The sequence below is a fragment of the Tamandua tetradactyla genome, chromosome 1 (assembly GCF_023851605.1).
Source record: "Tamandua tetradactyla isolate mTamTet1 chromosome 1, mTamTet1.pri, whole genome shotgun sequence".
NCBI classification, from domain to species: Eukaryota; Metazoa; Chordata; class Mammalia; order Pilosa; family Myrmecophagidae; genus Tamandua; species Tamandua tetradactyla.
Window position 1 is genome coordinate 186,651,101 of NC_135327.1, and position 24,167 is coordinate 186,675,267.

At 39.1% G+C, this 24,167-nt stretch overlaps 1 protein-coding gene and 1 pseudogene across 2 annotated transcripts in view; one reads left to right on the forward strand and one right to left on the reverse strand.

The window, feature by feature from the left end:
- Nucleotides 1-3,870: 3,870 nt before the first annotated feature.
- Nucleotides 3,871-24,167, reverse strand: part of LOC143681961 (olfactory receptor 9A4-like) — a 79,277-nt pseudogene continuing 58,980 nt past the window's right edge. The window contains exons 4-6 of the transcript XR_013175000.1: nucleotides 9,220-9,249; nucleotides 4,276-4,937; nucleotides 3,871-4,019 (exon numbers count right to left, since the gene is read on the reverse strand). The product of XR_013175000.1 is annotated as an olfactory receptor 9A4-like (transcript). The remainder of the gene's footprint in view (nucleotides 4,020-4,275; nucleotides 4,938-9,219; nucleotides 9,250-24,167) is intronic.
- Nucleotides 16,263-17,204, forward strand: LOC143681977 (olfactory receptor 6V1-like). The gene has a single exon (XM_077159078.1). It carries the CDS (start codon nucleotides 16,263-16,265, stop codon nucleotides 17,202-17,204), a length of 942 nt encoding a protein of 313 aa, XP_077015193.1.

The window sequence follows — 24,167 nt, forward strand, 5'->3', positions numbered from 1 at the left end:
AAGAAAAAGAAATACAAGGCATCAAAATTGGAAAGGAAGAAGTAAAACTATCACTGTTTGCAGACGATATGATACTATATGTAGAAAACCCAGAAAAATCCACAACAAAATTACTAGAGCTAATAAATGAGTACAGCAAAGTAGCAGGCTACAAGATCAACATTCAAAAATCTGTAGCTTTTCTATACACTAGTAAAGAACAAGCTGAGGCGGAAACCAAGAAATGAATCCCATTTACAATCGCAACTAAAAGAATAAAATACCTAGGAATAAATTTAACCAAAGAGACAAAAAACCTATATAAAGAAAACTACAAAAAACTGCTAAAAGAAATCACAGAAGACCTAAATAGATGGAAGGGCATACCGTGTTCATGGATTGGAAGACTAAATATAGTTAAGATGTCAATCCTACCTAAATTGATTTACAGATTCAATGCAATACCAATCAAAATCCCAACAACTTATTTTTCAGAAATAGAAAAACCAATAAGCAAATTTATCTGGAAGGGCAGGGTACCCCGAATTGCTAAAAACATCTTGAGGAAAAAAAACGAAGCTGGAGGTCTCGCGCTGCCTGACTTTAAGGCATATTATGAAGCCACAGTGGTCAAAACAGCATGGTATTGGCATAAAGATAGATATATCGACCAATGGAATCGAATAGAGTGCTCAGATATAGACCCTCTCATCTATGGACATTTGATCTTTGATAAGGCAGTCAAGCCAACTCACCTGGGACAGAACAGTCTCTTCAATAAATGGTGCCTAGAGAACTGGATATCCACATGCAAAAGAATGAAAGAAGACCCATCTCTCACACCCTATACAAAAGTTAACTCAAAATGGATCAAAGATCTAAACATTAGGTCTAAGACCATAAAACAGTTAGAGGAAAATGTTGGGAGATATCTTATGGATCTTACAACTGGAGGTGGTTTTATGGACCTTAAACCTAAAGCAAGAACACTGAAGAAGGAAATAAATAAATGGGAGCTCCTCAAAATTAAACACTTTTGTGCATCAGAGAACTTCATCAAGAAAGTAGAAAGACAGCCTACACAATGGGAGACAATATTTGGAAATGACATATCAGATAAAGGTCTAGTATCCAGAATTTATAAAGAGATTATTCAACTCAACAACAAAAAGACAGCCAACCCAATTACAAAATGGGAAAAAGACTTAAACAGACACCTACCAGAAGAAGAAATACGGATGGCCAAGAGGCACATGAAGAGATGCTCAATGTCCCTGGCCATTAGAGAAATGCAAATCAAAACCACAATGAGATATCATCTCACACCCACCAGAATGGCCATTATCAACAAAACAGAAAATGACAAGTGCTGGAGAGGATGCGGAGAAAGAGGCACACTTATTCACTGTTGGTGGGAATGTCAAAGGGTGCAACCACTGTGGAAGGCAGTTTGGCGGTTCCTCAAAAAGCTGAATATAGAATTGCCATACGACCCAGCAATACCATTGCTAGGTATCTACTCAAAGGACTTAAGGGCAAAGACACAAACGGACATTTGCACACCAATGTTTATAGCAGCGTTATTTACAATTGCAAAGAGATGGAAACAGCCAAAATCTCCATCAACAGAAGAGTGGCTAAACAAACTGTGGTATATACATACGATGGAATATTATGCAGCTTTAAGACAAGATAAACTTATGAACCATGTAATAACATGGATGGACCTAGAGAATATTATGCTGAGTGAATCCAGCCAAAAACTAAAGGACAAATACTGTATGGTCCCATTGTTGTGAACGGACATTCGAGAATAAACTTGAAATATGTCATTGGTAACAGAGTTCAGCAGGAGTTAGAAACAGGGTAAGACAATGGGTAATTGAAGCTGAAGGGATACAGACTGTGCAACAGGACTAGATACAAAAACTCAAAAATGGACAGCACAATAATACCTAATTGTAAAGTAATCATGTTAAAATACTGAATGAAGCTGCATCTGAGCTATAGGGTTTTTTTTGTTTTTGTTTGCTTGTTGGTTTGTTTGTTGTTGTTGTTTTTTACTATTACTACTACTTTTATTTCTTTTCTTTATATTAACATTTTATATCTTTTTCTGTTGTGTTGCTAGTTCCTCTAAACCGATGCAAATGTACTAAGAAACAATGATCATGCATCTATGTGATGATGTTAAGAATCACTGAGTGCATATGTAGAATGGTATGATTTCTAAATGTTGTGTTAATTTCTTTTTTTTTCTTTCCGTTAATAAAAAAATAAAAAAAAATAAAAATAAAAAAATAAAGAAGAAGTTTAAGAAAATGAATCTCTTGTCCTATTCCTCTCCCAGAGTATTTCTATCTTCACCCCCAAACAAATATTTGCTAAATGAGAAGCATGCCTATCCTCATATTACCAATTTAGATTGGTTCTGGGACAAAATGTATACAATGTTACACATACTTTACAGTAGCAATGTGTTCTAGTTTGCTAGCTGCTGGAATTCAATATACCAGAAACAGAATGGCTTTTTAAAAAGGGGAATTTAATAAGTTGATAGTTTACAGTTCTAAGACGGAGAAAATGTCCCAATTAAAACAAATCTATAGAAGCGTCCAATCTAAAGGCATCCAGGGAGAGATACCTTGGCTCAAGAAGGCCGATGAAGTTCAGGGTTTCTCTCTCAAGTGGAGGGGCACATGGCGAACACAGTCAGAGTTTCTCTCTCATCTGGAAAGCCACATGGTGAGCATGGTCAGGGTTTCTCTCTCATCTGGAAAGGCATGTGGCAAACATGGCGTCATCTGCTAGCTTTCTCTCCTGGCTTCTTTTCACAAAGCTCCCTGGGAGGCATTTTCCTTCTTCATCTCCAAAGGTCGCTGGCTGGTGGACTCTTCTTCTCATGCTATGTCATTCTGCCCTGCTCTCTCTGTATCTCTCTTTCTCCAAAATGTTTTCTCTTTTATAGGACTTCAGAAACTAATCAAGACCCATCCAAATGGGTAGAGACACATCTCCAGCTAACCCAGTTTAACAACCACTCTTGATTAAATCACATCTCCAGGGAGATGATCTAATTACAGTTTCAAACTTTCAATACTGAATAGGGATTAGGAGAAACACCTGCCTTTACAAAATAGGATTAGAATTAAAACATGGCTTTTCTAGGATACATACATAATTTCAAACCAGCACACATGGGACCAGGAAAGTAAGCTATATGTCCAGTAGGAGAGGGCCTTAGAGCATTTGAAAATGCATGTGGCTATCTTGTAAAGAAACTGCTGTAAATTATTCAAAAGTACCTGGCAACAGGTCATGATGCAACAAAATGAGCATCTCTAACTTCATCCCCTCATTATGACACCTGTCCCACCCCAAATCTTCCCCGATTTCCTTCCTCTTCCACAAAATGCATTTTCAGAAATTGTTTATAAGAAAATTTATTGGGCTAATAGAGGCCTGCGCAAACATGCAAATTTCATTTCTCTAGGTCCTTCCCCATCACAAGGATAAACTTCCTTGACTTCAAAAGAGGAAACTAGCAGAACTTAATGCTGTAAGTTTCTACTAGCAGAGAATGGGTTTCCTTTTTCTCTATTTTGTCTACTTCCAAGAATTGAGGGTTATTTGTGCACACTATATAATTTTTTATGAGAATGATAATGATAAGAGAGGAGTTTAAATAATCTAGGATATTGAAAAATCCATAGCCCTTAGAACTGACTTAGAAAGTAATTAGTCCTTGAGGAGTTGACAGCAGTGATCCACATCACTTCAAATGGCCTCTTTGACTTTGTCATTTCTGAGAGTGAAGATGAAAGTGTTCAAGCAAGGAGTTACCACAGAAATCAACAAGGAAACTATCTTGTTGTACTTGGCTGCCTGTGTTTACTTGGGTTTCACATAGAGAAAGAAGCGGCTGCCAAAGCCATTCACAACACAGGTGAAGTGGGAAGCACAAGTAGAGAAGGGTTTCCTGTGGCCAGACTCTGAGGGGGTCTTGAAGATGGTGGAGATGATGAAGGTGTAGGAGACAACTGTAGGCATCAAAGAACCATCGATGATAAAAACAGCCATCAAGGGGGGTGCAAGTGTAGTTCATTGACAGAATTCTCGCCTGGCATGTGGGAGACCGAGGTTCGATTCTTGGCCCATGCACTTCCCAAACAAGCAAACAAACAAAGAAACAAATAAAAACCCCAACAAACAAAAATTCAGCAAATGGTGCTGCAATAAGTCACATGGAAAAAGAATGAAATGTGACCACTGCCATACAGCATTTAAAAAACAAACATAAGAAAAGAATTAATTGTGTGAAAATTGTGTCATCATAGGAGAAATTGAGCAATTATCCTCTGTCACTGAAAAAAATGGTCTAACATATTTTATTTACAATAGTTAAACTGAAAAGAGGCATAGACAGTCCAGTTCTGAATAGAACCCATATGTCCATGACAAAATCACTGCCAAAGATGCAGATGTGCATGTTCATAATGATGTTGTACTTCAAAGGGTTACACACAGCCACAAAGTGGTCCACAGCCATAGCTCTCAGTAAGGCAAACCCTATGGTCTCTACAGCAAGGTAGAGGAAGAGTTGGGTAGCACATGCAAACAAAGGTATTGTCTGCATTCCAGGAATCAGCAACCCCCATAGCATCACAGGGAAAGTGAAGTTTGTAATCAGGATCTCTAGGATGGAGCAATGACCAAGGAAGAAGTACATGGGGGACTGCAGACATTTATCAAGATTGACAATGATGATAACTGTGTTTCCCATCAATGTCACTGAGTAGGAAAATAATATAGCAAAAAGGACATGATGTGCTTTGGGGAACCCACAGAAACCCAGAAGGTGGAATTCGGAAGCACTAGAGAGATTGCCCCTAAGTTTGACTTTGCTTCTTTTCTTTGTGAAATCTGAAGATCAAAAGAGAGGTAGGTTCCACACGGTCCTGCTTTCAAAAGGGAAAAAAAGACAGATTAGGATGAGGAATTCTTTCCCACCTCGTGATTAGGTGAGTTGTCTCTACTAATATACACCCTATATAGCCAGAGCTAATGCTAAGTTATCTTAAATCTAGTAGTGCGGCTCCCACATTACTGTGTAGCTAGTTCCCAGGGATGGATGAATACCCCTTCCTCTCTCTTGGTGTGATGAAAACCTTCCTTTTCTTTATCTGCAATCTCTGCCTTCTCATAGGGAGCAAATACTAACAATTTTAAGCTGGATAGTTTTTGAAGCTAACTCAATTAGGCTCCTCTGCTTCTGGAATGGTCCTACTTCCTCTTAGATTAACTGTACCAATTCCAGCACTTCATATGATCTGATGACAGTTCAGATGATGTAGAAATGATGGAACTTTTGAAAGTTGTCTCATCTTTACTGCATAGAACCAACCTGGAGCCAGCAAAAAAGAGGCAAGGAGTATGACCAACTTCCATCTTTCCCTACATTACAGTTCTCTTGTTTCACAGACACAAGATCTCCAAATGGTATCACTGGAATCCTCAGGTTTGTCACAGTGTTAATTACACAGAACACTTCGGAATAATTTCCAAGGGCAGACTATGTTTAAGGACACCACCCCCCATCTTGTTCCCCACATTCCTAGGAAGAAGGAGATATGCCACGTGGCACTGCAAAGGAATAAATCTTAGGCCATCAGCTACCTCTGATGGGATTTCTGCCCCTCCCTTTATTTAGCCCATTAATCTAGCATCACCTCCTCAAAGGAATGTTACCAATCACATTACCCAAAAAGGGAAAAGAAAGACACGCTATTGGGCTTCAGTTTTCTGTGTATCACTTATTACCTTATATTATATCACATATTTAATTGTTTATCACATTTTAGAACAAAAGATTAATATACAAAAATCTATTGTATTTCTATAAACTAGCCATGAATTTTAAATATGGAAATAAAAAGTATAGATTACAATATCCAAAAACATGTAAAACTAAGAATGCAAATCTATATACTTGTAATGGCAAAACATAGCTGATATAAATTGAAGAAGCATTAAGTGGATGGAGGGGTATTGGATAATCATAAATAATAACACTACTTTGTAGAATTGATAGAGTCAATGAAATTGCGGTCAAAATCTCATAATGCTTTTTGTTACAATTGACAGGCTGATTCTAAAATTTGTATGCAAATGTGAAGGATATAGAATAAGCAAAATAGTTGAAAAACAAGAATAAATATGGGGGATTTAAAATATCTTATTTTGAGACTTACTGTAAAGCTAAAATAATCAAGACAGTGTGGTATAGGCAGAATATATCAATAGACATATAGGGCAATAAAATTTAATAGAGAATTTGTAGACAGGCTCAAATATAATTAGTTAATTAATTTCAACTCAACTAAGTGTTGATAAAGATGTGTAGCAAGTGGAACTCTCATATATGCACTGGGAAAGTGCAATGGTACAAAAAACAGCAATTAACCATATACTTATGATGCAAATCTAATGGAATTCTGCTCCACTATAAAACAAACAGACAGACAAACAAAACCAGAAAACTACTAGTACTGGAAAGGATATGGAGAAATAGCAAAACTTAATCACTGCTAGTGACTCTGGAAGGCAGTTTAGTGGTTCCTCAGGAAGTTAAGTATAGAATTGCCATTTGGTCCAGCAATCCCATTATGAGACATATATTCAGAAGAACTGAAGGCAGGGACACAAACAGATATCTGTACACTGATGTTTATAGCAGTATTATTCATGATTGCCAAAAGCTGGAAACAGCCCAAATGTCCATCAACGGACAAGTGGATAAGCATGCTATGATGAATACATATGATGGAATATTAGGCACCTTTAAGACAGAATAAAGTTTTGATGCATGTAACAATGTGGATGAACCTCGAAGACATTAGGTAGAGCAAAATTAGCCAGAAATAAAAGCACAAATTCTGTATGGTCTCGCTAATATGAACTAACTATAATCATCAAACTCTGAGAAGTAAGGTAGAGAACACAGGGTGGGCCACGGTGGCTCAGGAGGCAGAGTTCTTGCCTACTATGCCGGAGACCCGGGTTCTATTCCCATTGCCTGCCCATGCAAAAAAAAAAAAAAAAAAAACTAGAGAACACAGGTTATCAGAAGATAGAAAGAGGATAGAGATAGGGCATTTGATGCTGAAGGAAACAGAATGTTCAACAGGATTGATTGTAAAGATCCAGAAATGGATAGCATGATACTATCTGATGGTAGTACAATATTATAAGTACACTACACAAAACTGAGTGTGAGTATGGTTGAAAGAGGCAGGCAAGGAGCATGTATGACACCAGAAGGAAAGATAGAGGATAAAAATTGGGACTTTATAACTTAGCAAAACCTGGAGTGGGCAATGATGGTGATAAAATGTACAAATACTAGAAAGTTTTTATATGAGGGAGAACAAATGAATGTCACCATTGCAAGGTGTTGAAAAAGGGATGGCATATGGAAAAAATGCATTCAATGCAAACTAGGGTCTATAGTTAACAGTAACATTCTAATATTCTTCCATTAGTTGTAACAAAGGCAAAACACCAAAGCTAAATGTCAATAAGAGGGGGATATAAGGGAAGGGTATGGTATTCTGGTTGTTGTTTTTCCTCCTTTTTCATTTTTCATTCTTTCTTTCTTTTATCATTTTCTTTTTCTTTTTTAATTTTAATTATTTTTATTTTTATTTTGCCTCTTTGTAGACAGAAGAAATGGAAATGTTCTTATATAGATTGTGGTGGTGAGTGCATAACTGTGTGATTATACTAGGATGATTGATTGTACAATAATGGATTGTATGATGTGTGAATAAAGCTGTTTAAAATATATACAGATAGAAACAAGTGCTGGAGAAAAAAGAAAAATGCATCTATTCACTGTTGATAGGGAAGAAGCATGGAGGAACCCCTCTGGAGGACAGTGTGGTGGATCCACAGGAGGCTAAGTACAGGGTTCCCATATGGTCCTACAACCCCATTATTTGGTATATACTTGGAAGAACTGAAAGCAAGGTCATGAATAAACATTTGCACACTGGTGTTTATGGTGGCATTATTCACAATTTGCAATGGATGGAAGTAAAATAAGGGTATATTGATGGATAAATAGAAGGGTGAACTGCAGTGATAATAAAGTAGAATATTGAGCAGCTGCAATAAGGAATTAAGTTGTGAGGCATGCAACTAGATGAATGGACCTTGAGGACATTATGTTGAGTGAAATAAGCCAGAAACAAAAGGACAACTATTGCAAGGTCTTGCTAATATGAACTAACTATAATGAGCAAATGCTGAGAATTGAATTCAAAAGCCTAAGTCATCAGGGGATAGAATGTGGGCAGAGATTGGGTTATTGATGATTAGGAGTACAGAATGTTCAATAAAATTATTTGAAAGGTTCCTATATTGTAAGTTCTTACAAAAGTCACATCTGTTCCTGAGTTTAATTATTATTTCTAAATTCTGAGATGCTGAGATCTTTGTGTATAACCTGGTAGTTCCCTGGAATTGTGGCTATCTGTTTTAAACTTGAGAGTTGTACAGCTATGAAAGTCAGCATTACTCCATACAGCAACTGTTAAAGAAGTTGAAAAAGAGATCAGACTTCAATTAGAGGTATGAATGAAATGGACTTGCTTAGGATTAAGATAAATCAGAATACAAGGTAACGGATGATACTGACTAGTTCAACTTGTGCGAAAACAAAGAAAAAGATGTTTATTTGGTACAAAACATATTTCTGTAGCACACTATTTAATTTAACTCATACTGCCAGTTTATTTAAATAACATAATTAAATGGAAACTAGAAAAGGGAATTAGATCTTGTTTTTCTGTACAAGTTAGTATAATACCCTAATACATTCCAAAATATTTGGGACAAAAAGTAAAGTATTTACATAGGCCCCTCAAGGAAAAATGTGGAAATCTTAAACTTCTCCACCTTGGGAATTCCTGATGTTCTCATAAGCATTAGGAACTTTCAATTTAATAAGTCAAGCCCTTGATCTTGTAGACTGCCTTTCTGAAACTTATTCCCAAAAAGGACAATCTAAGCCTATGTATAATTATGCCTCAGATTCACCCCCAGAGAACCTCTTTTATTGCTCAGATGTGGCCTCCCTCTCTCAGCCAACTTTGCAAATAAATTCACTACCATCCCTGCTATATGGGTGTGTAAGTCTCCATGGAAACACAGGACATGACTCCCAGGAATGAGGCTTACCCTGGCATGATGCAATTGAGAATTTCTTGACTAAAAGGGAGAAAAGAAATAAAACAAAACAAAGTTTCAATGGCTGAGGGATTTCAAATAGAGTTGAGAGGTCATTCTGGAGGTTATTCTCATGCATTATATAGATATTCCTTTTTAGTTTCTAGTGTATTAGAAAACTAGAAGAAAATACCTGAAACTGTTGAACTGTAATCCAGTAGACTGTAGTCTTGATGATGATTGTATAACTATATAGCTTTTATCATGTGACCATGAAAACCCTGTGACTGGCACTCCCTTTATCCAGTATATGAGCAGATGAGTAAGAAAATAAAGACAAAATAAATTTTAAAATAATAGGGATATAAGGAAATAGGGTATTTTGTGTGTTCTTTTTTATTATGTTTTTTTCTTGGCATAATAAAAATGTTTTAAAATTGATTATAGTGATGAATATACAACTGTATTATGAAACTGTGAGCCGTTGATTATATACTTTGGATGGATTATTTGGTATATAAATATATCTCAATTGCAACTTAAAAAAAGAAATATAAATCCAAAGTATATATCAATGGATATTGCCCACCATTGGGGGTCTGTTGGGGAGAGAAATCATGCAAGCGCAGGGGGAGGATAAAGACAACATTGTAGTGAATAAGAAGGGCCATTAGAATAAGTAGACAGAGTGAATTGAGTAGATTATGACTCTGATTGATGTAAGGCAACTAAACAAGAAGAAAGATGTGAGGGCTTATTTACGCTAACTATTTCACAATAGGACAAGTATCTCCCAAGACCTTTCCCCAAACAGAGGTCTCTTTGGCAAGTTCTGTCAAAACTTGTTTGAGTAAGTTTCTGCAAATACCTCTTCAGGTAAGAAGAAATTGTATCTGTACAGAGGAAGATACCTCCATAATGTAGAATTTATAAGGGGCAACTTCAATGAAAGTGAAAGTGAAAAGATCTCAAGATAGTATAAGATCATGAAAGATGCATTAGAATTGGAATTATGAAATCAGAATCTAATTTCTTTTCTTTGTTATTACCTGTACAATATTCAATATGATACTCATCCTTCTGGGTCTGGTTTGCTCATCTAAAATTGCAGATCACTAATCTGCATGATATCTAATTTTTTCCAACTTTAATTATACAAAGTCAAGGAGGAAGGAACAGAAATGGAGCTCATTCCTCAATCCCACATGAAATAACTGGTTGACGCAAAGGTACAAATGCCCAGCACCCATGTTTCAATTTAGGGCTCAATTAAGTACAACTCTGAAGCGTTCTCCTAGCCACAGAATTCCCTTTGGATTGGTTGAAATCTGCCCTGGAACTTGATGGCAATTTACCTGCTTTTTCTGACCAAACATCTGCCTCACATCTTTATGGGAATTGTTTTGAAGATCACCTCCAGACCTCAGATAACCTTATTTTCTTTTAAAAATCACTATTTGAAATGGTTATTCATATTTTAAAACTTCAACTCCTCTGTGAGACTAAAGCAAGAAATGTTTATTTGGTGCAAAATTTGTATTTTGACTAGTGCATTTCCTAATTGAACTTCTATGGACAGTTTAATTGAACACCATAAGTACATGGAACCTTGAGTAGGGCCTGAGATTTTGGTGATTTGTCCAGGTTAGTGTGATGCCCTAATAAATCCCAGAGTGATTTGAACAGTGAATAAAGAAGTATTTTCAAAGTCTCCTTGGAAGAATGGGGAGAAAGAGGGGAAAATTCAACTTCCCCACATAAAGAATTCCGGATAGTCTTGCAAGCAGTGGGGACAACCAATTCAATAGGACAAGCCCTCAATCTTAGTATTTGCCCCTATGAAACTTATCCCTGCAAAGGATAGGCTAAGCCTACTTAAAATTAGGTCTAAGAGTTACCTCTAGAGAACCTCTTTTGTTGCTCACATGTTGCATCTCTCTCTCTCTCTCTCTCTCAGCCAACTCACTGCCCTCCCTGACTCTACATGGGACATGACTCCCAGGGGTATAAACCTCCCTTGCAAAATGGGACAGAAATCCTAGGATGAGCTGGGACTCAGTATCAAGGGATTGATGAAACTTTCTCGACCAAAAGGAGGAAGAGAGAAATGAGACAAAATAAAGTGTCAGTGGCTGAGAGATTTCAAACAGAGCCAAGAGGTTATCCTGGAGGTTATTCTTATGCATTATATAGATATCCTCTTTTGAATTTATGGAGTATTAGAGTGGCTAGAGGGAAGTACCTGAAACAGTAGAGCTGTGTTCCAATAACCATGCTTCTTGAAGATGATTGTATAACGATAAAGCTTTTGCAATGTGACTGTGTGATTGTGAAAACCCCATGTCTGATGCTCCTTTTATTTACTGTATGGACAGATGAGTAAAAAATGTGGATAAGAAATAAACAAATAATAGGGGAACAAAGATTAAAATAAATTGAGTAGATTGAAATATTAGTGTTCAGTGAAAGGGAGGGTAAGGTGTATGGCAAGTATGAGTTGTTTTTTTTTATTTATTTCTTTTCTTGGAGAGATGTAAATGCTCCAAAAAAATGATCATGATAATGCACACACAACTGTGTGATGACATTATAACCCATGTCAAGAATGCTTGCATGTCAAGAATGTTTGTATGTTGGTTTGCTGTTTACAATAAAAATACTTTTAAAAATCACTGTTTGTACTTGTATTTGTGTGAATGTGAAAAATGACTGTGATTCAAAAACTATTCTTATTAATTTTGTGATCTTTAATTTTAAGTAAGATTAAGCAATTTTCAAATGCAATTTATCACTTTTTACGTTTAAATTGATTTGAACAACCTGAAATTTATTTTGTTGAAAACATGAAGTGTTAGAATCATAGTTATACTTTTTTCACATAACCTGAATATTCAAAAATGTTTCTAGGATAAAGTGAAAGGATGAAGGGAGGAAGTGAGAAGGAGATAGGGAACGCTATAAAAAGAAGAAGGGAAGGGAGAGAAGATGGAAGGAAATAGAGACAGGGAAAGAAAGCGATAGGGGGAACAAGCACTTCCTTAGAAACCTGCCAAGGCAAAAAAAAACACAACTTTCTCTGGGTTGGGACAAAGAAATTGCTACATTGGGAGTTGGTAGAACAAAAGATTAGAATGACCAGTGTTTCTTTGGCTGCTCAAGAAAATACCATGCAATGGCCTGAACATGAGAAAAAGCAAACATAAAATAGAAACAGAAAACAAAATGACCAGCAAGAAGATAAAGGGGGGAGTGGGCCACAGTAGCTCAGCAGGCAGAGTTCTTGCCTGCCATGTTGGAGACCCAGTTCGTTTCCTGGTGCCTATAACATGCAAAAAAAAAAAAAAAAAAAAAAGAAGATGAAAGGAGAAAGTGGGAGGAAAAAAGCTGGTAGGTGAAATGGATGACATGGTTGAGGAATGTGAAGAAATTGCATAGGAGCTGTAAAACACAAGGGAATAGATACTCCTCTAGAGGCTCCAAAAAGGAATGCAGCCCTGCCAAAACCTTGATTTTAGTCCAGTAACACCTATGTTGAACTTCTCACCTGCAAAGCATGCAAGATAATAAATATGTATTGTTTATGTTACCAAATATGTGGTATTTTGTTGTAGCAGCAATGGAAAATGCAAACAGCCATAAAGATCCATATAACACCGCCCTGCACCATTATTCCTCAAGTCCCAATGCATCCTGCCTCCAATTGCACTTTAACAGCTACCCTGTTTGCCTGCCTGAACTGCCTGTTAACAAGATGCGCATTTTCTACCATCATTCCTAATACTATCCAGGATGACCTAAACTCTTTCTTTGTGTCATTGCCCTGTCCTGAAAATACAGTTCCAAGTTCAGAGCCTACAGAAAGATTTTCTTCCCAATAGCTCCCATCTCTGGCAGTTCTTAAACTCAGGGCTCATTTGCACAATCTTCATTTTGAAGTTTTTGCTAGATATCTCTTTAGCATTAACTTAGTGTGTTGATGGGGGTGTCAGCAGGCTTGAGCTTGGTGCCATCTATGAAATCTGAATTTTTCTGAGATGAACAACTGTGACTCAGAGATTACCAGGGAGCCTGATCTTTGGAATGGGTAAGGATCTTTATTCTTCACTTTTATCCTTTAGCTTTATGTGTATATATTCTCACAGGAGTCACATATGTGACCTTCATTTTGGCCATTTCCTAAGAGGTATCTATCAGAGACTCTGCCTATATCAACTCCTAAGCTTGCTCTTTTGATTCCCCAACTTCTCCAGATGGCACTTGAGAGCCAGAAGACAAGAGAGTGCTGTGGTCTAGACCTACATACCCTGATTACCCAGATCTCTAATCTCTGGATCAGAGAAGGAGAAAAAAAAATCTCCACATGGAAACTCTGGGTCCAGCCCTGGTCATGTACCCAACTGACCATGATTTTAGTACAGGTAGGGCAATTCCCTTCTGTTTTTCCATGATCTCATTTTTTCCCACTGTCCCATGAAGAAAGAAATGGCCCAGGCCCAGGCACTGAAATGGAAGTGATCCTAGTCCATCAGCTGCTTAGGTAGACCCAGGTCTCTGCCCCTTTCTTCATTCAAGTATTTTCCACAAACTTTGCCCCCCCAGAATGGAGGACCTATCATTATTCTCAGGAATAATAGCAGCTTCTCATAAGTCCCTAAAGACTCCTTCCTTTTACATCATTACCACAGAGATTGCTGGGCTGAAGTCTAAGTTTCCCATCCAGCCTAAGTTCATTTCTAAGAACCATCAAGAAACCAAAGCTTGGAGACGTGGTGGACAGAGAAAATCAAGAACACTGATCCTTAGGAGAGAAGAACAGAAACAGACACTTTTTCCTCTGGTCTTGTGAAGATTTGATTCCCACCTTCCAGCCCCACATAAGTGTTTCCCCCTTGGCTTTGTAGTGAGACAGAGTAAGCCTTTAATTAGAACATCGGCTTAAGCATTGGAGATATTTTAGCTTATGGAGTCACTTGCCCCGTGGTGTTCCCCCTTTCCAGCTTTGGACAAATTCCCTGTCTGCCCCTACAAGTTGCAAGATACTAACCAGGGGCAAAGGCCTGGGTTTCTCATGTAACGTGACATACAGGAATTTCCAGGCGTAGGTCTTAACCTGAGCAGCTCAAGAAGAAGCCACTGTTTAGAGGCTAAGGTGAGTACTTTAGGTTTGTTTTTCAGTCAGATTCTTGAACAGTGCAGACATAAGGAATAGGCTTGAATTTAGTTATTGCTGTGTATAGACTTTAGACTTAATCTTTCTTTATTTTATTTTACATGATTTATTTAAAACTGTATGGGTGGTGCAACGGTGGCTCAGTGGCAGAGTTCTCGCCTGCCATGCCAGAGACTGAGGTTTGATTCCCAGAGTCTGCCCATGCCAAAAAAAAAAAAAAGTTTACAAAGACTGAATTGTTCAAGTGAAGTTTTACAATCTCATTTTCTTTCAAACTTTCCAAAATAGGTACTATTTCTAAGAATATCAGTTACCATTTCCTGTCTCTGACCCATTTGACATTTGTTAATTAGGTGGACTCTAGACTTCATCTTAAAGCATGTGAGTAGGATGGATGCAGAGCTGCTGGGGAAGCAAACCTTCTTTATATTGTAATGCCATTGCTGGGTGGCCAGCACTCAACTTCAAATGAACCATTTATTGGGCCAGAAAGGCCAGAAAATATCTATATACAATTTTGCTTTTTATTCTCCTCATAGTTTGTGTTGTAATACTTATTTTTCTTAGATGTTTAAAAATCTTTTAAAGTATCCTTTTAATGAACTGAAAATCTAAGAAGCAGCATAAAGCTATGGAAATATTCACAACACAAAAATGTGCACATATACACATTCCTTTCAAGCACATACTGGCACTAAAGTAAAGTGGAGAAATGATGGGTAAAGACACTGAGTTTCATTGGCAGGCATAACAATAAAAATAATGAAAGCAAACACAACAGCTGCTTGTTGAGCACTCAATATGAACCAGACACTGTACTAAGTAATTTATTCCTTTAATATGTACAATAGTCCTAGGAGCTAAATTCTAATTTCTATTATTATCTATCTCATTTTGTAACTGAGCAATCTGAGTCTCAGAGAGAGAAAATTATTTGCTTATGGACAATAGCAAGCCAGTGTCAAAACCAGAATTCAAACACAGGCAGTCTGATTCCGTTGTTTATTTAATCTAAAACACTGTAAAAGAGAAAGGAGAAAGAGAAGAGTGAGTTAGACAGTGAAGCATCAGAGCTTTGCCATTAGCAGAATGCTGTCTATTTCTGATGTCCTCATAGTCTTCTTTAGAGCAAGAACCTGGATTCTGAGGCTTATCTCTTCATATCACCTGGGTCCTTTCTGCTTTTGGTCTTTGCAAACACATACCAGATGGTTATCCTCAAGGAAGCTAATTTATTGACTCAAAAGTCTGCTTACCACTAATTTCATGATCATAGCTGGAGAATTGTGAATGAGTGAGGATTCTCAACAGAGAGAGCCCAGAAAGACTTGCAGGGACCTTTTCAAATGGGTCATGATGCACAGCCTCTGGGTCATAACGCAGACAACCAGTACTACGTTAAACTTGGGGGCTTCTGGGCTGGGGGACTCCCACTAATTATATCTCTTTCTTTCCATGTTTCCCTTCCTTCCCTATCCCAATTTCTCCATCTTCCGTCTTTTGCTTTTCCTTTCCTGCTTCTCTCTGTTTTCTTGTATTCCTATTGCCTTCTCCCTAAATCTATAACTGTTGTTATGTTGTATATCTTACCCAGTTTCTCTATTTTTCCTCTCTCCTTATCAATGACTTTCTATGTTCTTAACTTCTCTCACTTCCTAACTCTGCTTCCCTGTGAAACTTATATTATCATTTTTATCTTTATCTCTGATTCTCTGCATCTTTCAGTTTAAAGCTAACCATCTTCTTGCCTCTCTCTCCCTGTCTCTCTTTCCATTGCTATCTCTGTTTCACAGTCAATGGTTCTTTCTCTATATCAATGTCTCTATATCCGTCTGTCCATCTGTATCTCTTTTTTGTTTCCATGCCAGGACTCAGTCCCTAAATCATGGCAAATTTGAGCTACCCTTCTGAATTTCTCCTCATGGGCTTTTCTTCTTTTGGTGAGCTGCAAGTTTTGCTGTATGGACCCTTCCTTGTGCTTTATCTTCTTGCCTTTACAGGAAACACCATTATCATTATGATGATCATGGCTGATACCCATCTACATACTCCCATGTACTTCTTCCTGGGAAATTTTTCCATGCTAGAGATCTTGGTGACCATGACCACTGTGTCCAGGATGCTGTCAGACCTACTGGTCCTCCACAAGGTCATTTCCTTCATTAGCTGCATGGTCCAGTTCTACTTCTACTTTTCCCTAGGATCTACTTCCTTCCTCATCCTGGCAGATATGGCCCTTGACCGTTTTGTGGCCATCTGCCACCCACTACGCTATAGCACGTTGATGAGCTGGAATGTATGTGTCCGGCTGGCAGGAGCTGCTTGGGCAGCTCCTTTCCTAGCCATGGTACCTACTGTCCTCTCCCGGACTCATCTCAATTACTGCCGTGGCAACATCATTAACCACTTCTTTTGTGATAATGCTCCTCTGCTGCAGCTGGCCTGCTCAGACACAAGACTGCTAGAATTCTGGGACTTTATGATGGCCTTGGCCTTTGTCCTCAGCTCTTTCCTGGTGACACTCATCTCCTATGGCTACATTGTGACCACTGTGCTACAGATCCCCTCTGCCAGTGGCCGCCAGAAGGCCTTCTCCACATGTGGGTCTCACCTTACCCTGGTGTTTATGGGCTACAGTACCACCATCTTCCTGTATGTTAGGCCTGGCAAAGCATACTCTGTGGAGGTCAACAAGATTGTGGCCTTGGTGACTTCATTCCTCACCCCACTTCTCAATCCCTTTATCCTTACCTTCCGCAACGAGCCAGTCAAGGCAGCTCTATGGGGGCAGATGCAGAGGTTAAAAGGCCTTCACAAGGCAATATGATGAGCCTGGGAACTTGGACAGGTTTAGATAAGTAGTTCTGTGAGGAGACTTAATAACAGATGGTGTGGTCAGACCACTGTCATGTTTCTTAAGCTTTATTCCTCTGTGTCTCTGAGTGATAGCTGCAGTGAATGCTCAGTGCTACCGTGTCTGACTGGCTCTCATACACTGTGATGGAAATGCTTCCATATCTACTGGTAGCTACAAGAACTCTGAAAGTAGAGGAGTCTTGGAAGTCAGGAGTGGGGCTTTCAGTAAAGTGGATGTACACAGGCATTCCTTTCATGAAATAGTAGCTAGGAAGTGTTCTCTGATCTGGGAATATTACCCAGTCCCAGTGATGACTTATATGTGTGTTCAAGGTATGTTTTTTACTTTTCAGAAAGAGAAAAGGGGATCTGGATTAAATTTGGGCCCCATTGCTAACTGTGGGTGTCATAAGTACTGGGGATACATGGGACTAAGCTAAGGAATGATACTTACTGTGCCAGCTTGAATCTGTTGTGTATCCCAGAAAAGCCAAGTTCCTTAACCCTCATTCAGTATTGCTGGGTGGGAGCGTTTTGATTGTTTCCATGGAGATGAGGCCAACCCAATTGTGGTTGGTAACTTTTGATTAGATGGTTTCCATGGAGATGTGTCTCCACCCTTTCAAGGTAGGGTTGTTTACCGGAGCCCTTTAAGAGGGAACCATTTTGGAAAAAGTTAGAGAGCCACGAGAGTCACCAAAACTGACAGAGCCAGCAGAATGGACAGAGACCCAGGGGAATCCGTTGAAGAAAAAGCTAGCAGATCTCGCCATGTGCCTTTCCAGCTGAGAGAGAAATCCTGAATGTCGTCAACCTTCATGAACTAAGATTATCTTTCCCTAAATGTCTTAAATTGGACATTTCTGTTGCCTTACTTTAATTTGGACATTTTCTCGGCCTTAGAACTATAAACTTGCAACTTAATAAATCCCTATTTTTAAAGCTGTTCTGTTTCTGGTATATTGCATTCTGAGGGCTTACGTATTAGAACACTAATCAAAACAAAGTGATTGTTTCTTCCATGATATGGAGTTTTCCTTCTTGTTTAGAGGCCCTTCAAATCACAGGGTCTCTTTTAGCTCTTAGTTTCAGCTTCTGGTCCAAATTCTTACTTCTCTTCTAATTACATATTAGACCAATGAACAGTGTTTGCAATTTCTGTTGAACTATTTGGCTTCTTTCTATATTTTCCATTTCCTCACTACATTAAAGAGTAAATATTTGTAGAATAAAGGAAAGGATGATTAACACATTAAAGATAATTCTTCTTAAACTATCATACATTTGCATACCTCTTCACACTTCATGAATCACTTTGTACATTTATTTTCCATTTTGTATTATCTTCACTGTGATTCAGTCAAATAAGGAATCACTGAGTACTCATCGTGAGCAAAGCATTCTGCTCGGTATTATGCATCAAAGATAAAAGAAAAGTGATTTCTAACCTCAAAGAGTTCCCCATCTAGTGAGATAGAAGAAAAAGTACAACTAATTCTAATGAAGTTAATACATTTTCAAAAGGAAATTTGCGACTTATAACAGAGCTTCATGGAATCCCAGAAGGGAACTTCTGATTTTTGACCTATAACCAACTTTAATGCATAGGGGAACCATGGGACAGGAAAAATGAACAGGTCAAACTGACGGCAGAACTGACACTAGAATCTGGATCCTCAAGTTTCTTTTTCATCTCTCCATCCTCAGAATTTTTTCCCCCATGTATATCAAAAGTTGGTTTAATCAAAACTTGGAATCACCTGGATCTGCAGCCACTAAATTCAGCCTCATCTGCCCCCCTTTTTTACTGCATATCCATCAAGTTTATAGACTTGAAATGACAGTAGTTCTAGTAATACCTTCATAACAGTAGGTTTATGTTTAGTATCCCTTACTTGAAAAAATGCATATTGGCAGAACACAACTATAGATAACACTTACACATGCAAGAAATATTTTTTCAGTCCATACATGATATTAATTGCATGGTGAATTCACAATTGATCTGGTTGTTAGACTACATGAGGTTATTTAGCCTAATCATGCAGGAGGCAATAGTCTTACCACACCACAGACATAGTTTACACTGAAACATAATTGCAGGGGTGTAGGAAAGCAAGGTTACTTTTAATACCTAGAACTAGTTTAAATATAGGCAAAATCAGTTGTGAAGTTTCATGATTCTAAAGTGCCTGGCCGATCCCAAAATATCTTTCCCATTCACCTTCCATTTGTCTGACACTAGCCCCAGAGATATAGTCTTCTGATAAGTGACCATTAGAAATACAGGCTCTGAATGGGTTAAAATCCATTGGCATTGGGTTTACACATTCAAATCTGTAAATTTCAGTGGGAAGCTAAGAAGTTTTATTTCTTCCAGATGGAAGGAATGCGGAACAAGAAATTAATTCTTAATTTCTTAAGTTTTGATAAGGGAAGCTGAAAGAACCTAATCGTTTTTTTCAAATAAAAGTCAGGGCCTGGGTCCAATACTGACCAGTAGTAGCATGGAAATCTTTCATACATGGGGATTTGGGGAATGTGGTGAAGTGGAAAGTACTTTAAGGCAAAGGTGGAAAATTTTGATGTTGCCTATAGTAGACCATGTTCATCTCAATGTAGCTTACCAATGTTTTTGAACTTTAAACTTACTTTCAGAACGGACTTATGCCACTTACAAAATTGAAGGCAATAAAATTTCAGCACTAGAGGTACATAGCCCCTAGTTTGAATACAGTGTAACTACCCTACTATGCAAATATTTCCATATCAATGTTCACCTGCATTTACTTTGAAGTTTGTAATAATCGGATGTATTCTGTTATTTCAATGAGTGGGGCTTCTTTCAGAGGACACTTAAAGTCCCTGGAAACTTTGGTCTGTTAAATAAAGATATCCATGGTCACTCTCTAGAGAATGCATCTACTAATTCCATATCCCTTTGTTTCATGGTTGTCTACAAAATGTACCATTTTATGTCTATGTCATTTTCCACATTCAGTTGCCCCTCTCTGGAATTCACTTTTCACTTTCTCAGCCTCTGAAACTGCTCTTCATACTTTAAAACTCAATTCAAATACCATGCTCTCTTGGAAAAGACTTTTGAACTTGACCAACTAAAGAAAACCAGATACTTTCTCCCTTCTGTTTCCAGAGTGCTTTGCATATTATAATATCTGAGGTAAGTTGAATTATGTACCCCAACAAACACTTGTTCTTCATCTTTATCCACATCCCTGTGGGTATCCATTGTAAAGAGAACCTTCTGGTCATGTTACTTTTAGGTAAAATGTGATCAACCAAAGCAGGTGGGCTTTAATTCAGATTACTGGAGGCCCTATGAAGAAAACCCAGAAGTCACATCACCATGTGACAAGAGGTAGAATACAAGCCAAGGAACCCAAAGGATAGCCAGCAGTCAGTTCCAGAAAGGTACAGTCTTCAAAGAGAAAGCAAGCCTTGCCAATATGTTGATTTTGCACTTTTCCTAGCCTCAAAACTGTAAACTGATAAATTCCCATTGTTTAAGCCAATCCATTGTGCTATGTCTGCGGTAACAGCTCTGACAAACTAAGATAAGTAACTAATGCATAGTTTTGTTTCCCCATGCTAAATTCTGAGTTACTCGAGTTAGGGACTGTACCTTATATATCTTCATATCTCCTGTGCTTAGAACACAGCAGGCATTCAATAAGTGTTAGCTAGCTTCAATAATGAAGTCTGTAGATGAATTTAGAATATGAGCAAGCACTGTAACCTAAAACATGGAATACCACCTTAGCTCATGCTAATGGAAGTGTAGTTAAAAAAAAAAAACAAGTGTAGTAAACATGGCATACTACCTCAGTTAACTGTCTAAACTAGCACTGAGATCAGTTTCATGTTGTAAGAATTTGAGAGTTTTGCCGCGCAAAGGAGGACTCCAAGAGACGTTCTCTCATGCAACACGCAAGGGGTTTATTTACCACACATGCATGGGGCTCACTGAACACGCAGGAACAGAGAGCCCCGAACCTGGGTTTTGGGAAGCCTTTTGAGGGCCAGGATAAGGGTGTGGGGTTTGAGGGTTGAACATTAGTTACAGGTTCTGCTTTATGCAGGAAGTAGATAACGAACATTTTGCAAGAAGCAGATAACAAACATTTTTCGCGCATGAGTCATGGGAGCTGCTTCTTGCAAGAAGCAGCTGTCTCGTGCAAAACTCCCTTACTCAACCTTCTCAGTTGCATTCTTAGATAAACTTTCTCCGGCAGTTACAACCTTGCATAACCAAGGCAGCAGAAAACCTTGCATAACAAAGGCAGCAGATAACCGCCCCTGGGAAGTCCCGGGTTGTTTTAGCCTGATGGGGCCCATAACTCTTTTCTTTATAAAATCCTTCTTTACATAAGAAAAGTTAGCTACTGTTAAGTTTTATAAAATCCTTCTTTACATTCCCCACTCCTTTTTGTACATATCTCTAATCTTAGAGATTTTCTGGGTTATTTAATACTGAGTACTGTTGTCTGATGAGCATTAGTTTGACATTTCCAATCTGCCCCTGTAAAAACTGTATAATTTTATTTAGAATACATGGTCCTATAGTCATTATTAAAAGTAACACAGTTAAGGGCCCAGCGAGAGCAGATAATAGCGTTGTCAACCAGGGGGACTTAGTAAACCAAGATTCAAACCACCCCTGTTGCGCCTCTCGTTCTTTTTGTCTTTCACGAAGGCGCTCTCTGAGTTTTGTCATGGACTCTTTAACAACACCAGAGTGATCCGCATAGAAACAGCACTGTTCTTTTAAAGCTGCACATAGTCCCCCCTCTTTGAGGAAAAGTAAGTCAAGTCCCCGCCTATTCTGCAGAACTACTTCTGAAAGGGAGGTTAGAGAGTTCTGAAGGGCTGAGACAGATCTTTCTATTTCTTTTAAGTCTTGATCTATCGCGGCCTGTAATTGACTGGTTTGTTGATTGCTATGTACAATGGCAGCAGTCCCCGTGCCTATACCGGCAGCGACAGTTACCCCCATAAGGACTGCTAGAGTTATTGAGATTGGTTCTCTTTTGTATCTGATTTGGCTTATTAGTGTAGTTTCTAATTCTGTCTCTGAATGATAGAGAATTCGGGGGTATATAGAAACTAATACACAATAGTTGACAGAGTTGTTAAAAACCTTTGTAGATACACAAGGGGTAATTCCGGTGTCACATGCCCACTTTAAACCTGGGGGAGGTCGAAGGAATTTATTATTATCTTGGGTTTGGTTAATGGTGGCACATAAGATTTTAACGTGGGGAGGAGGGTTACCTATACAAGTTCCTTGTCCCGTAACTTCAGACAAGGTGAGTTTATGGTCGCTGTCCCAGTCGCAAGATGTGCCATTAGGGAGGATGGTATATGACTTATTTATAGCTATTCCTTCATCATAGGGCGGCGAAGCCGACAGGCAAAGCCAGCATGACTGGGTGAGATTAGCTCGGGAGTGATTGAGGGCAGAAAAGGCTCCTAGAATTAGGTTGTATAATCGGTCACCAGGAGTCTCTGGATTGTAGGGAGAAGTACTATTGGGAGTTGGAAGGGGGGAAGAAGTGGGAATTATGGAACTCGTGGGGTCCTGGGGAGTATGGCTAGGCCTTCGTGAGGGTGCAGGTTCTGTACGAGGCCCTGAGTTTTTCATAGTCAGAACAGGGTTGGGGCCTATCCGGATAGCTTTTTGGGGAATCTCTTCCTTCTTAATGAACATCAGTCCCCCCCTGTCTGTGCCGGCTTCGTAGAATCTGGTTCCCCAGGTCTTTCCAGTTATCCAACTATCGTCTGAAGGGTTAGTGATATTAAGCCAAACTTTATCACAAGGGTTGTATGAGTAATCTGTTTTAAGACTAGCACCTGTGGCGTGGGCCCTGAGACGCTCCCTGAGCCACCCTTCAGACCCACAGCCTCCGCGGTTAGTACAGTTCCATTGGAATCCTATTTTGAGGAAGGGGTCACCTGAGGTTGTCCATTTTGTTGCTAAGGTTTCACAGCCCCAGTAGGCACAATAATAATGTCCTGGGCTGTTACAATAACTTCTACCCGGATTGGATGCAGGGCATGGATAAATGGGGGTCAGGTCACAACAGGGTTCATTCCCCAGAGTGGTAAGTTTACAAGGGGGTACCAGGAACGAAGGCCCCCCTGCTCCCTCCCAAGTTTGTATAGTCTTCCCATTTTCCCATCTGGATATTGTCCATTTCCAAGGCTTATGCGGGTTGGAATTGGGTTCCCCTAGGGGAAGGAGGAGAAGGAGTAGTAACCCTATGAACCCGCAGCTTGAGAGGATTGTCAGTCCTTTCCAGTTTCCACTGGGACTCAGAGGGCGAAGGCGCAGGTTTGAGATGAGACGCATGGATCCAGGATGCGATGCCATCGACCTTGACTGCGGTGGGGGTGGTCAAGAGTACCTGATACGGTCCTTTCCAGCGAGGTTCAAGAGTCTGTACCTGGTGGCGGCGGACGTAGACGAAGTCTCCCACCTGATATTGATGCGGAGTTCTGTTATCTCCTGGCTGGTAGGAGGTGGAGAGCTGCTGCCACAGGAACCGCTGGGCTTTTTCCAAGGCTCGCAGCCTGTCAAGCAAGGGGGTATGGAGGGAACTATTAATCTCTAGAATGGAGGATATGTCTTTGACTGGAGGTGGCGCTCCATACAAGATTTCATAAGGGGTTAGATTACACATGAGAGCAGAGGGGGTATTCCGGGCCCTGAACAGGGCATAAGGCAGGAGCATGGTCCAATCCTTCAAGCCAGTCTCTATAGCTAATTTGGTTAGGGTCTCTTTAATTGTCCTGTTCATTCTTTCTACCTGCCCTGAACTTTGGGGTCTGTATGCGCAATGCAATTTCCAATCAATCCCCAATATCCTGGCCACACCCTGACTTACCTGGGCTACAAATGCGGGTCCGTTATCTG

Coding starts and splice junctions, on each gene's coding strand:
- LOC143681977 (XM_077159078.1), top strand. CDS start 16,263: ATGGCAAATTTGAGCTACCCTTCTGAATTTCTCCTCATGGGCTTTTCT.